This window comes from Peromyscus maniculatus, chromosome 9, assembly GCF_049852395.1.
Source record: "Peromyscus maniculatus bairdii isolate BWxNUB_F1_BW_parent chromosome 9, HU_Pman_BW_mat_3.1, whole genome shotgun sequence".
NCBI classification, from domain to species: domain Eukaryota; kingdom Metazoa; phylum Chordata; class Mammalia; order Rodentia; family Cricetidae; genus Peromyscus; species Peromyscus maniculatus.
The window spans coordinates 72,822,796-72,837,272 of NC_134860.1; the positions used below are offsets into that span (position 1 = coordinate 72,822,796).

The 14,477-nt window shown below is 45.3% G+C and overlaps 1 protein-coding gene and 1 pseudogene across 8 annotated transcripts in view; both read right to left on the reverse strand.

Annotated features, from left to right (window-relative positions):
* Positions 1-14,477, reverse strand: part of Lrch1 (leucine rich repeats and calponin homology domain containing 1) — a 206,246-nt gene that overhangs the window by 88,045 nt on the left and 103,724 nt on the right. For all 8 annotated transcript variants that reach the window (XM_042285157.2, XM_076545369.1, XM_076545368.1 and 5 more), the window contains exon 3: positions 1,797-1,923. In XM_042285157.2, the coding sequence (XP_042141091.2) occupies positions 1,797-1,923 (127 nt within the window). The remainder of the gene's footprint in view (positions 1-1,796; positions 1,924-14,477) is intronic.
* On the reverse strand, positions 5,042-6,064 carry LOC107402638 (small ribosomal subunit protein uS5 pseudogene; annotated as a pseudogene).

Here is a 14,477-nt window from a genome sequence, read left to right on the forward strand (position 1 = left end):
GGCAGGTTATACCACCTCTTCATGGTTAAATAAAATAATTAGTCAATGTCACCTGCTTCACAAATAAATGTTGTACATGTTTTTTTAACTGTTATTAATGTGTGTGTGTGTGTGCCACAGCGCATATGTGGAGGTCGGGGGACAGCTGGGGGAACTGGTTCTCTCCCTCCACCAGGTGGATCCAAGGAACTGAACTCAAGTCACCAGGCTTGGTGACAAGTTCCTTTACCCACTGAACCAGGTCACTGCATCCCATCGAAAATGCTTTTCACTAAAAGCACACTTGCCCAGACCCAAGGAGCCACAGAACATAACACACCAAGTCAGTAGAGCTGTCAATCAAAGTGGTAGCACAGCCCTGGTGGCACTGAGCACCCAGTGTGTGACTGAGCCTATGTGTGACATGTGACCCCTGAAAGACACATACTGGACTTGGCAGGAAGGGCTCAGTACAAACACAAGCGCACAGATATATCTCAGTAATTTTCTGTCATATACGTATAGCGGTCAAAATTGCCCCTCTAGAGTTAAATATCACATTACAGAAAGGACTTTCTCTTGTTTCTTTTAACTGTTTAAACGTGGCCACCACTACATTTAAACTACATTTTTTTTTTCCTTTGGATGTCTACTGGACAGTGCCACGGATGAGGGTGTCCAGCTCAAGTGACCACTAGCGGTCAATCTCCATATGTCATTGCCTTGCTGGCCGGGGTTCCATCTTTTGATCAAGAAGAGCCTGGACTACACTGCTTCTACAACCTGCTGGCGCTCTGACATTCTGTAATTTGTGGGTCTGGGCGAGACAGGACCGCGACAGTACTAAGGTGTGAGACAGGAGCTGGGATAAAGGGACACCCTGGGAAAGACAGCTCGTCGCATAAGTGACCCATAACTTTTGTCCAGGAGTGAACACAGCGTTGTTCTCGACGTGCCCAACTCCTAGCAGGATCACAGCACCCTGCTCTTTCTGATCTCTGACGTCAGTAAGTATGGCCTCCAATCTTAGATAGTGGAGATTTTTCTAACTTAACCATACACTCTTGTATGTAAATGCAATCTGCAAAAATTATGTCGCTACAATGCCATCACCTGTCAACTTCAAAACTGCAAACCTGTTAAGATTCAGGTGTCATCCACAGGCAACTTGTAAATTTCAGGAACCATAACACCACACAGCAAGGATGCCACTGTCACGTCCCCTCACTTAATGACTTTATCACACGCTGTCTCCAAAGAATAGGCACCTGCTGTAGTTTCTATGTTGGTCCCAAGGGTTCATGCACCGGAACCTTAGTCTCCAGGCTGGCAGGAGGAGGAGGAGGTAGGGGGATCCTTTAAGGAGTGGAGCCTAATGGAAGATGATCAGAGGATTGGGACATGGCCTTAGTCAGGATTATCATAGTGCTTGCAGGACCCCAGTAAGGGCCAGCGAGAGTGGATCACTATAAAATAGCAAAACTGGGTCCCCGTCGCCCCCTCTGTTTGGCTACCGGTCTAGTCATGTGCTCTTTCCCTCATACATTTGCTCCCACCGTGATGCCATCAGCTGTGGATGAGGAAATCCCTCAGCAGTGGCCAAACAGATACGGCCAGCTTCGTCATGTACTTTCAGCTTCCGAAACTGTGATTTAACAATCTGTTTTATAACATTTCCAGTCTTGGGCATTCGATACAGTGAGGGGAAAGGATGATTACTGCCTTCTCCTTGTCCGTCTATAACAAAGTCTTCCGGAGAACCTTTAACGGTTATGATTAGTTAGCAAAGAAGAACATCTTAGAAATCAGTAACATACCAACTCCATTAACTGTTTGAGCTGACCTATCTCTTCAGGCAGTGATCCCAGCTTGTTGTTACTTGCGATTAAGACTTTGAGAGGCAGACCACACAGGCAGGCGGGCAGGGCGGACAGCTGATTTCGGCTGTAAAGACAATACAACAAGAACACATGTAAACAGAAAGGCCACTTCATGATGCTGCCTGTGAGCAGGTTCTCTTTTGTTGCTAAGTACCTTTTTCTCTGGGTTTTTTGAGATAGGGGCTCTCCTGTAGCCCTGGGGGGCCTGGAATCCCTCCATAGCCTACACTGGCTTTCAACAGTATGATCTTCTGCCTGTACCTCCAAAATGCTAGAATCACAGCCTGCACACCATGCCCAGCTGTGAACATAAGAAGATATTTTATAAATATAAAAACTCTAATACTTCTGTCTATGAAATCACTCAAATTATTAAGTGCACAAGAAAAAATACATAAAAAAGAATGGAGGAGTGGATAGACAAGATTGGATAACAAATACCAAAATGCAATTTTACAACCATGCCGAGATTTCATCTTACACCAATCGGAATGGCGAAGATTGATAAAACAAATGACAGTTCATGCTGGCGATGACACAGAGTAAGGGGACACTCGTCCACTGCTGGTGGGACTGCAAACTTGTAGAGCCACTAGGGAAAGCAGTGTGGCACTTCCTTGGGGAGATGGAATTAATCTACCTCAAGAAGCAACTATCCCACCCTTGGGCATATTCTCAAAAGATGCTTCATCCAACCACAGCGACACCTGCTCAACCATGTTCATTGCTGCTCTTTCCATAGTAGTCAGAAAGAGGAGGCAACCTAGATATTCCTCAACAGACGAGTAATTAATGAAAATGTAGTATAATTATGTAATAGACTATTACTCAAATGGTAAAAAAAAAATGAAATTCATAAGTAAATGGATAGAGCTAGTAAAAATCATTCTGAATGAAGTGACCCAGACCCAAAAGAAGAAATATGGTATATATTTATATGTATATGGATGTTAGCTAGTAAGTCTTCGATAAGCAGACTACAATCCATATAACCACAGTGGTTAAGTATAGAGTAAGGGATGGGGGAGGGAAGGATCTCCCCAGGAAGGGGAAATAGAATAGATAGTTATTGATGGATTGGGAGAGGGGACTTGAACAGGAGCATCCAGGGAAGGGAAGGGAAAGTGGAATAAGAGGGAGAATATGGAGGGGCAGCTAACACTAAGGGCCATTAGAGGGGTCATAGAAAAACCTACTACAGTAGAAGCTTCTTAAAATATATATAAATATGAAAGAAATCTAAATGGAATCACCAAATGACCAGGAGACAAAGCTACAACAAAACACCTCTTGCCACCAAATGAAACCTTGAGGTTACATCTCATGGGAGTTGTGGGCCATAGGAGCCCCATGGAAACCCATAAACAACCCAGGCTGTTGCCAAGGCTATTGGTAGCTCTCCACAAACTGAGAGTACGGCCAATTGCTGGAGATAACACCTCAGCAACTCACAGAACATGGAGAAGCCAGGCTGGTGCCTGCCTAGAGCCTTCACCCCTGCTGACTCGAAGGTATTAGCACGCTATCCAAAGAGATAGTCAACACCAACCCAGCTATAAAACTTCTGTCAACGATGGTGGCCTGCATGCAAGATACACAGGTACACTGGAAGCACAAAAAGCTGTGGGAGTAATCAACCCCTATCTGACCGGACTTAAGGCCCATTCCATAAGAGGGGACACAGACAAGACACTGCTCAGGTGGCCAATAACCTGATACCAGCAACAGCCATGAACCTGGGGGAAAACCAAATACTGTCGTTCTGCTAAAGCAACGTAGCAATAACATGACTCCTAACAACACTCTGCTACACTCATAGTCAGCGCCTTGTTCAGCCATCATCACAGAGGCTTCCTCCTACAGCAGGTGGGGACAACCACAGAGACCCACAACTGGACAGTGTGCAGAGTGAAAGACCTTGGAATGCTCATCCTAAACGGTATGTCGACATCAAATTCCTCCTACCAGGGCTCAGGGAACCCCACGGAAGAGGGGGCAGAAAGATTTTACGAGCCAGAGGGGATAGAAGATACAAAGGGAACAGCAGGCCTTCTAGACACAGCAGGGCTGACACACATATGACCTCACAGAGACCCGCAGCATGCACAGGGTCTGTACTAGTCTAAGTCAGATGGGGTCCCAGTGGTGAGAGGGGAAATGGATATAAGCCCCCATCCCTAACCCAGAAGCTATCTCCAATTGATAACTGCTTGCAAAGGAAAAATGAATTTTTCTCCAATGGAGTCTCCCTGGATATACAAACCACTTTTAGGGGCAGGTCCCACGCCCAGCAGTAGATGGCCAACACAAAATGAACTGAATAGTGGTTGTGGAGGCCCTTTGGGCGGGGAGGGGAGGGTGTCTCAAATGCTTAGTCTGCGATTTTTTTTTTTTTTAACTTCACAGGTATTTTGCTCATATATTATGGTTTCCAGTTTGGGTTTTTATGGGATTTCTATATGTGTGAATGTGTGTGTCTCTGCTTTGACATGTGTTTCTTGTACTTTCTCTTAAGTTTTTGTTGGTTTTTTTTTTCTGCCTGTGTATTTGTTTGCCTGTTTGTTTTTATCTTATTATTTTTTAGAAGTCTATTTGCTTTCTAAAAAGAAAGAACAAGAAAGTGTATGGACTTAGGTGTGTGGGAAGTTGGGAGGATCTGGGAGCAGTTAGAGGAGAGAAAACTGTAATTAAAATGTATTACATAAAAAAAAAACAATTTTCAATTTTTTTTAGTTACCATGAAATATTTTTTTAAAAAATAAACTTACAATTCAAAAAAAAAAAATGCAATCTGACAGAAAGAATGCACTCTGCAGTCCTGAAGCAGAGTCGGGCGAGTCAACTTTCCAAATGTCACATATTTCAGTATCAGTGATGGGCCGAAAAGTTGCCATGGAAATATGACCACAGTTTAAGGACGGGAAGATGCTAAGCATCAGGTAGTTCCCTCCACCTGTACAGGCATCAAATCACCACACTGCAGCTCACAACTCTCCCCAACTCCTGGGTGGCATTAAAAACACACAGAGGGGCCCTGGCAGGAGGCAGCTTTGCACAGTGAGGTGCCACAGAGCTCCTTGGAAGGACAGAAGGACAACTTTTCCCTCATTACCCTCAAACCAAGACCAATGGAGCTAGTGCTGTTACAGCTCAGGTCATAAATAGTCCCCAAAGGATGCCTCTTTTTTTTTTTTTTTTAACAGATTTAATCCACTTTATTTTTCTTGTATAAAAACCCTTATGTGGTGGCCACAGCTGGAGCCTGGGTTCTCTGAACAGACACTCTGGTGTGGGTTTTCACAAGATGGTCAGTGAATTCCTGATAAGGAGATTTGGTGAACACAGTCTCTTTCCAGAGGTCGGGAGTCAGGTAGCTGTAGGTCTTGGAGATGGCATCAAAGGTGGCCTTGGCAAAGTTGCCCAGGGTGGCAGTGCAGCCCCTGGCTGATGTGTAGCAGTCATCAATACGGGCCATCATCAGTAACTTCTTAGGCACAGGAGCAGAGACAATGCCAGTGCCTCTGGGGGCAGGGATGAGACGCACCAACACAGAGCCACAGCGGCCTGTCACTTTGCACGGGACAGTGTGGAGCTTGCCACTCTTGTTCCCCCAGTAGCCTCTCCACACAGGGACAATGGACAGCTTGGCCAAGATGATGGCCCCTTGGATGGCAGTGGCTCCTTGGAGCACTTTACACCAAGACCAACATGACCATTGTAGTCCCCAATAGCGACAAAAGTCTTGAACCTGATTGGCTGGCCAGCCAGAGTCTGCTTCTGCTATGACATGATCTTTAGAACCTCATCCTTTAGGGATGCGCCCAGGAAAAAGTCAATGATCTCGGATTCCTTAACGGGAAGGGAGAACAGGTAGATCTCCTCCAGGGACTTGATCTTCATGTCCTTAACCAGGCAGCCCAGCTTGGTGACAGGGATCCACTCCTTGTCTTCAGCTTTACCTCCACGAGCCCCATGGCCTCGACCACAGCCCGGACCACGACCGCTGCCCCTAAGACCGCTGCCGAATCGAATCCTCGCTGAAGCCGCTGCAGCCTCCTAGTCCTGGGCCCTCAGGTCCTCCAAGCCCTCCCGCTGCACCGTCGTCGTCCGCCATTTGGTATCTTCCCAAAGAAGAAGAAGCCAAAGGATGCCTCTTAAAAGCCCACCACCAGATGAGCGGTGGTAGCCCACACCTTTAATCCTAGCACATCCATCCGAGGCAGAGCTCTGCGACTTTGAGGCCATCCTGATCTACAGAGTCAGTTCTAGGACCGCCAGGGCTACACAGAGAAACCCTGTCTTGAAAAAAACAGCAACAACAAAAAGCACACCACCTTCTGAGAGTACCGTGGCGCTCTGGCCATGGAGTACACCACCTAGCAACAGACACAGAAGCAATGGCGCCTGACGAGACTGAAACTTCCAAAAAAAGCCACCCCAAACCTTTCATCCTTTTAAGTTGACCATCTCAACTGCTTTGTTACATGAACAGAGCGCCGTCTAACTGATGCCACTGCTCTCTCCTGACAACATGGACAGGAAACTCAGTCAGACAGGACCGGTACTCTGCCGGCACTGTTCGGTCTTTTTTTTTTTTTAAGCGACATTCAGAATTTACTGCTAGAAGAGTTCTTTTTTAATGTTTGTGAGTGTTTTGCCTGCCAATGTGCACCACATGAGTGCAGGTGCCCAGAGAGAACATCTGATCTACTAGTACGGGACAGTTGTAAACTACAGAGTGAACCTGGGTCCTCTAGAAGAACAGCAAGTGCTTTTAAACACTGAGCCATCTCTCCAGCACCCGAGACTTTTTAATACTGGTTTTAAGCATGAAGAGGAAGAGAGGTGCTTGGGGTGAAACATAAACACAGCCATGTGCATGTCCTGGGTGTACATGGGTGTGGCTTCTCAAAGGAGAGTCATTGTCTGTCTGTAGGGAGGGAATTGGTGCAACCTATAAATCAGTGCAACCTATAAATCAGTGGGTGGAGTTCCAATGTCTGACCCAGCTCCATACCGTTAAACAGGAGCTGCTACAACTGCAGTCGGCTTGAGTGCCTGCAGAGGAGCAGAGGGAAAGGAACAAGGCAGCCTTCTACCGAAGGATGCCTGGTACCCGGAGGGTTCAGCTTCCCTGAGTAGCCAACAAAGTCGGGTGGGGTTTTGCTCCACTCTGCCTGAAGAGATCACACAGAAGTCTCTGAACTTCCTACTGGCCGTGTTTAGTTTTCTAAGTCAGACAAATGAATGAAACTCTGTTGCCTCTCCACATGTTCCTGTCAGCCAATTAGTTCAGCCTCCCCGTCACCCCCCAAGCCCTTTGTCCTGCCACCAACCACAGGGACAGATGGGTTAGTTTCTCCGATTCTCTTTCCCCCACTCTTCTGTAGATGAAGCCAACAGGCATGTGATTGCAACTATTAAAAACTTCCCTGTGTTTGTGCACACATGCATGACATTTCAATGCCATGCCCTGTGTGCATGCCTATTTAGAGGCAAAAACATCTGTAAGTCACAATAAGAAAGAAAGAATTCTAACCTATCAAAGTATCATTAGTGATCATTGGGGGAGGTATCTAAAAAGTAGTTTTTATTTTCCTTTGCACATTTTGCCATATTTTCCAAAATTCCTACAAGTGTTTTTATGATCAGAAAAGAAACATCATCTAGCAAGATAAACTGATTAGATGCTCCTCACATGGGTGTTTCTATCTATGAGAACTCCCTGAGATATGCACATAACCCATGCACGGTGGTTCATAACCTATACAGGAGACTCCGCCTCCCCTGTACATAGTTAGGGAAAGGAATCTGGTGCACAGATGGGCACCTCTGACCTATGCGCTCAGAAAAAGCAGGTGCTGTGCTGAGCAAGGAGCCTATCCAATCAATGGAGGCCCTCAATATCTCAATACCGCTCAACACCTCAATATCGCTCCTACTGCAGGCACACGCTGCCCAGCTCTATTAGGGTGAGAAACAGCACACCGACTATTTTCCCCATGGCCCAGATCTGCAAGGAAGCTATTTCCACAACTGGGCAGAGGAGCTTTCCCATAAAGGTCCAGCAGGAAAGAGAAGAGTCCCCGTCCCACCCCCTAGCCCCCACCCCGCCCCGGACCTGGCTATGAAGATTAGAAAAACAGACAGACTATGACACTCTTCCAATCTCTGGGAACAGTAGAGGGGAGAAGTGAGCCACCAGCCGGCCCCTCGGCCCTCTCACATCCCTCCCACAGCCCTCTCCCCACTACAAGGACCTGGTCAAGGAACTGGTTGGATAAGGGTCCTTTTGATGCTCGGCTGGCTTTTCTCAAGCTCTGAGAAGGGTAGCCATCACCTCTATAAAAGAGAACTCAGTTATTAAAAGGTGACGAGTAAATAATTCACAACGTAACTTGTGATTATGAAATATTTATGACTATGTCAACTGGGCCTTGTGGTCCACACCTATAATCTGACACTTAGGAAGCTGAGGGAGAAGGGACACCGAGGTGACAGAGCAAGACCTGGTCTCACCCAGCGGAACCGGGGCTGGAGAGATGGCTCGGCCGTTAAAAAGGCGAGGCTCACAACCAGGACTATAAAAAGCAGAACGGTTTATAAATACCCTATTTCACAAAGTGAGGACTGGCCAAAAAGAAAGTTAACTGGGCATTTCTCTTAGGATGGAGGCACACATCTCAACTTTCTGCTGAGGAAAGGAGTATGTGGGGGGCAGTATTTCCAGAAATGTCTACCTTCCAATCCACACTGAAATCTTCCCAATATTTCTGTTACAGGTCTTACCACCTGATGCAGGTGCCTAACCAGGTTAAGTGACCCAAGTGACCCTTTTTCTGACCAAAGACATCCATAAAGACACACACATTTTCTTTAAAAAACCTAAACTTATGAAGCACCTGTGGCCTCTTTGGTGGGAATGAATGCTTTTTACACCAAAAGCTGCTTGGCCCGCCTCAAGTCTGTGGGGTTAAGTATTTAGTCAGAATAAAAGCATGGCAAAGGGCAGGAGTGTGTTCCTTCAATGCCACCCACCTGCTCCTTCAGCATCGCTCCATATATTTTGTCGAAAGGTATTTTGGGGTTATTTGCAGTTTTCATGGCTAACAACGGCCCATGGTCTCCCAGAGAAACATTCCTGAAGAGGAAGAGCGACTGTATCCCTCTAGCCCCAGGTCGACTGCAGACGTCAGCAGCCTCAGCTTCCTGAAACCACTCATCTGATAGCTATTTCTCTCAGGCCAGCCCCAAGGGCCCAATCTCCCCCCATTCTCCACGTGGCTCCTAAAAGCCTCCAGGCTATAAACAGAGCCTTCATGGAAAGAATGTTTAAGAATAAGGCCACATGGTACCTGATAAGGCCAATATTTATTCTCTAATCAAATCAGTGAGCCTGTCTAAAAGCTATTTTTATTTATTGTTTATTTCTGTCAACTCTTTACCAACGAGTTGATTTGTAGCGGAAAGGGCTCCTTGGGGTTGACACAGACTCACGGGTTCAACTGTGGTGGCCTGAGACTTCCTGTCCTCACTTCAGGAGAGCCTGCCTACCTCCTCCTGCTACTGGCCCTGCCCTGTCTGGGAGGAGAGGGACCAAGGCTTGGCTTTCACCAGGTCCTCTGATGTCACTGGCTGTCTTTCTCAGCTGAGTAACTCCTCAGGTGTTTATTTCTCATTATAAAACCAAGTAACACAGCTCAAGACCATCTATGGTTCTGTTTGTTGACAAAACCCACAGGGTGAATTTTCAAATACTAGCACCCCACCCTTTGTTCCTAAATTAAGGGATTCACAGGCTAAGATGTTTCTGATTTGTCATTTTCAGAGAGCATTAGTTATATGTCTTTTAACTAAAGTACTTATCAGTGTCCATTTTGAGAGGTTAAATTAATGACTTTTTGTTGGTTTATTTTGGGGTTATTTTTCTTGAAATAAGTAAAAATATAGATGTGTGATATTCTTTATGTGATTTCATTGTCGGAGAATAATATTCTTATTTCCGCTAGTTATACAGGATATAGTTGTGGGTTTATGTGTCTTCACTTAATAAAGGTACAAAGAACTGACTTAGGAATAATTTATAGAAAAATGTTTATCACTGGGTGGTGATGGTGCACACCTTTAATCCCAACCCTGGGGAGGCAGAAGCAGGCAAATCTCTATGAGTTTGAGGCGATCCTGGTCTACAGAGCCAGTTCCAGGATAGCCAGAGCTACAAAGAAAAACCCCATCTCAAGAAACCAAAACAAACAAATGAATAAATAAATAAAAGTTCACCACAGATGTATCTACTATGACCTTTGTACTACTGTGTAGAATGCTCACCAATTCCGGAGCCAAAAGACAGGAATTCAAATCCCACCTCTGCCAAAACATTCATTTCTACCTACAGCTTTAGGTAAGCCATTTAGTCTCTCTGGTTTTGCTGGCTAAAAACTGCACAGAGTAAGATCTACCTTGGTGTGGTAAGATGGTTCTGCAGGCAAAGGAGCTTACCACCAATACTGACTATCTGCATTGGATCCCCAGCACCCACGGACCAAAGAGAAAACAGACTGCAGAAAGTTGTCGTCAAATTTCCCTCCATGTGCTATGTGGCTCATGTGTGTACACACAGACACACAAACACACATACACACCCACACACACAGAGGCACGCGCACATGCACGCACATATAAACACTCAAATAAATAAATGTAAAACATATTTTTGAAAGAGCTACCTAGCTTGAGATTCTAGATGCAAAAGTGCTTAGCCAGACACTCAATCCTTACATAAAAATGAAGCCATCCATACCCAGTGACTAATATGGTTTATAAAGGAAGGTTAACGAAAGAGCAGATGTGTGCTTAACTAGCTCAGTTGTCCTTAACTGCTAAAATGTCAGCTGTCTCAAGAAACGACTAGCAAGACAAGCAGAAGCAGGGCAGGGGGCGACACTGCTGGAGACCTAAAAGGTGTAACAACTTGTTAAGTGTGTCAAACAGCACATTAAAAATATGTAGGGCTGGGGCTCATCTTCCAGAGGACCCGGGTTCAATTCCCAGCACCCACATGGCGGTTCACAACTATCTGTAACTTCAGTTCCAGGGGATCTGATACCTTCACACCAATGCATATAAAATAAATTTAAATAATTTTTTTTTAATGGGTAGGACGAGCTGGGCGAGCTGGGCGGTGGTGCATGCCTTTAATCCCAACACTCAGGAGGCAGAGCCAGGCGGATCTCTGAGTTTGAGGCCAGCCTGGTCTACAGAGCGAGATCCAGGACAGGCACCAAAGCTACATAGGGAAACCCTGTCTTGAAAAAAACAAAAAGAAAAAAACGTGTGTAGGACAATTAGGAGAATTTTACCTAAGTTAGATATTTTATGATATTATGAAGTTTATTGTATAATAATTACTAGTTTTGGTAAATAAAAAAGAAAATGAACAAAATATGATTCTATGTTTCAATCAGGGAAAACACATCCCAGTAAAAATAAATACAATCATTCAAAGACCGGCTGAGGAAAGACACACCAGGCTCTAACCCCAGGCAAGTCCTGTGTTTAGTCTGGTCAGGACTGGGCATGTTTCACAATGAGCTCTTCCCTGCCATCATCCCTCACTCCAGCACCTTCTTCTCTAACAAAATGTGAATCCTGGGATCTACTTCTAGGTCTTCAGAAGTCACAGAAATCATTAACCTTCACAGAACTGATAAGGAAACACCAGAAGCCTGAAGAGCTACTGGGCTGGTTCCAGGGTGGCCACCCCAGGCTCAACCTCTACTGCTCCCAGCGGAGAGAAGACATAAACATCTGTACTGCCTGCCTGCCTGTGCTGGGCACCTGGCCTGCAGGAAGCAGCGGTTACTTTAGCCAGGATGTTTCCTTTTCTACAGGCTACCTCACCTGACTCTATTTTTATTCCTCGGTGTGAAATGTGTTCGCCTCCCACTAAAGCAGCACATTTTGTCTTCTGCTTTGCATACAACACCTGCTAATTTTCATACTCACCAGGCAGGGAACAATATCCATAGAGAACCACTTCCTTTTCCTGCTTCCTCCTTCCTGAAAAGCCCACCCTGGCCAAGTGTTTCACCCTCGTTTCCCTTAATGACTGAAGACTTCCCCTTCATCCCAACACCCCCATCCCCACGTCCTTCATTCCCACAGGAATCTGTCTCCACAATGAACTACAAATGCCTGCCTTGGGGTTATCTCGTGATATATTTGATGCACTTTAATTCTACACTATAAAGCTAAAATCAAAGAAAGACTATCTTTATGCTTAATTGTAGAACAAAGGTAGTAATGTGTTACATAATTTCTTCAATCTGAAAGGCTATATACTGACTACTGTTGGGACTTTAACCCAGTGTCTCACGAGTGCTACTACTGTGCTAACTGCAGCCTGTATGACCCTCATTTGCAAACTTCAAATGCCTTGAAACTAGAAACACACAGTGATTATTTCAATTAAAACCTGAACCGTGTTCTTGAGAGCTATGCCAATTAATTTCATGGCCACGCATGTAAAAGGTGTGTTTTAAGAGGGTTAATGATTTGGATTGAAAGGAGAACAGTATCAAAGCCAGACCCCCAGAACGAACCTTCCAAGCCACTCCTCAGAATCCAGCCCCATTTTGAAGTAACTGCTGCACAGGCTTTCAGCTGTGCATGCCTGGACCATATTTGGGTACCACAACTGCACTGGTTTCCCACAATAACAGTCCATCAGTCTCCTCTCGAGTATAAATAACTCACTGCTTAAAATATTCCATATTTTTACACCCCAACTGGGTAGCAACCACTGCTAAGCAATGTCCAGTTTGATAGATAATGCCTCAACCTCAAATAATTTTTCTCCTTATGTCTAAAGTTCTTAAATTCAAAGAGGGTGGTATTTACTGTAAAAACTGCTGCTTGAAATCTACTTCATTTAAGATGGAACAAATGCTTAAATATCAAGGGAGGTCTTCAAAAAGAACTCAATATCAGTATCACCAAGAATGTTAATTTATCTAACATTTTCAGAACCAACAACACAGCTTTGTAGTTATATGCTTGTGTGTGTTTACAGGGAGGGTGCTCATGTGTGTTCAGGGGCGCGTGTGTGTGTGTGTGTGTGTGTGTGTGTGTGTGTGTGTGTGTGTATGCATACATGTGTGTAGCAAGAGGACAACATAAGGAATTGTTCCTCAGGAGCCATCCACCTTTTTTTTTTTTTTTGACAGGGTTTTTCATGGGCCCCTAACTTGCCATCTAGGTTAGGCTGACTTGTAGCATGAATCTTAACAGGTCTTATTAATAAAAATAAATCTGGAGCCAGGTATTCGGGTGACCGTTGGAAGATCAGAGAGGCAGAACAAGCCACAGCTACCTCACCTGGCCAACTTCTCAGCTGATCCTGTTTCCTCAGACTGGAAGTCTCTGTGTCCTTATCCGAATGGATTTCAGCTGAACTGTGCTGCTCGAAAGCCTAAAAGCTTAACCAGCCAAATGCTTCTAGTTTCTGGTCCTCAAGTCTTATATACCTTTCTGCTTTCTACCATCACTCTCTGGGATTAAAGGCTTGCTTCTTGGGATTAAAGACATGTGAGTCTCCATGCCTGGCCGTTTCCAATGCGGCCTTGAACTCACCGAGATCCAGGTGGATTTCTGCCTCTGGAATGCTAGGATTAAAGGCGTGTGTGCCACTATTTTCTGGCCTCTATATCTAGTGGCTGTTCTGTTCTCTGACCCCAGGTAAGTTTATTAGGGTCCACAATATTTTTGGGAATACAATACCACCACACTGACTGGCCAGCAAGCTTTTGATAGTGAACCACCTTCTCAGCACCAGGATTACCAAAGCTTGTGGGTCATCCCTGTGTACATTCATTCTGGAATGAGAAAAGCAAAGGACGTCCAGGAAAACAGCAGGAGAAAGGCACAGATTTTCCAGCAGGAGGCAATCAATTGCTGCACTGGTCGTTCATGATTAGTGCAAAAAGGGTGTGGGAAAGGGGCCAAAATAATCCTGAGATCTCAAGCAGAGGCGATGGCGAAGTGTAAAAGCACCAACGGGAACGGGAAAGAAGCCAAGATACACACGAAACGGGTGTAGTCTTGGTTACGTTTCTATGGCTGTGGTAAAACATCACAACCAAGGCAACACAGAGAAGAAAAGGGGTTCTTTGGTTGATGGTTCCAGAGGTTTAATGGTCCATGATGTGGGAGAGGACGCAGCAGGCAGCAGGCAGCAGGATCTGCAGCTCACATCTCTAACCACAAATAGGAAGCAGAGAGAGCTAACCAGGAATTGCCTGTGGCTTTGGAAACCTCAAAGCCCGCCCCCAGTGACACACTTCCTCCAGCAAGGCCACACCTCCTAATCCTTCCCAAACAGCTTCAGGAACTGGAGACCAAGTTTTCAACATACGAGACTACAGGGCCGTTCTCATTGGAACCTCGACACTCGGTTTATTTGTGCGGGATTTTGAGGTATAAAAGGGACATCCAAGAGGACCTGGATGGCAGGCAAAGAAGAGTTTTTATGTTATCCAATGTTGTCTAGTAGGTGCACTGTTCCTCTGTTTAACTGCATTTTAATTCTTTCTCTCTCCTCTCTCTCATTTCCTTTTGTGT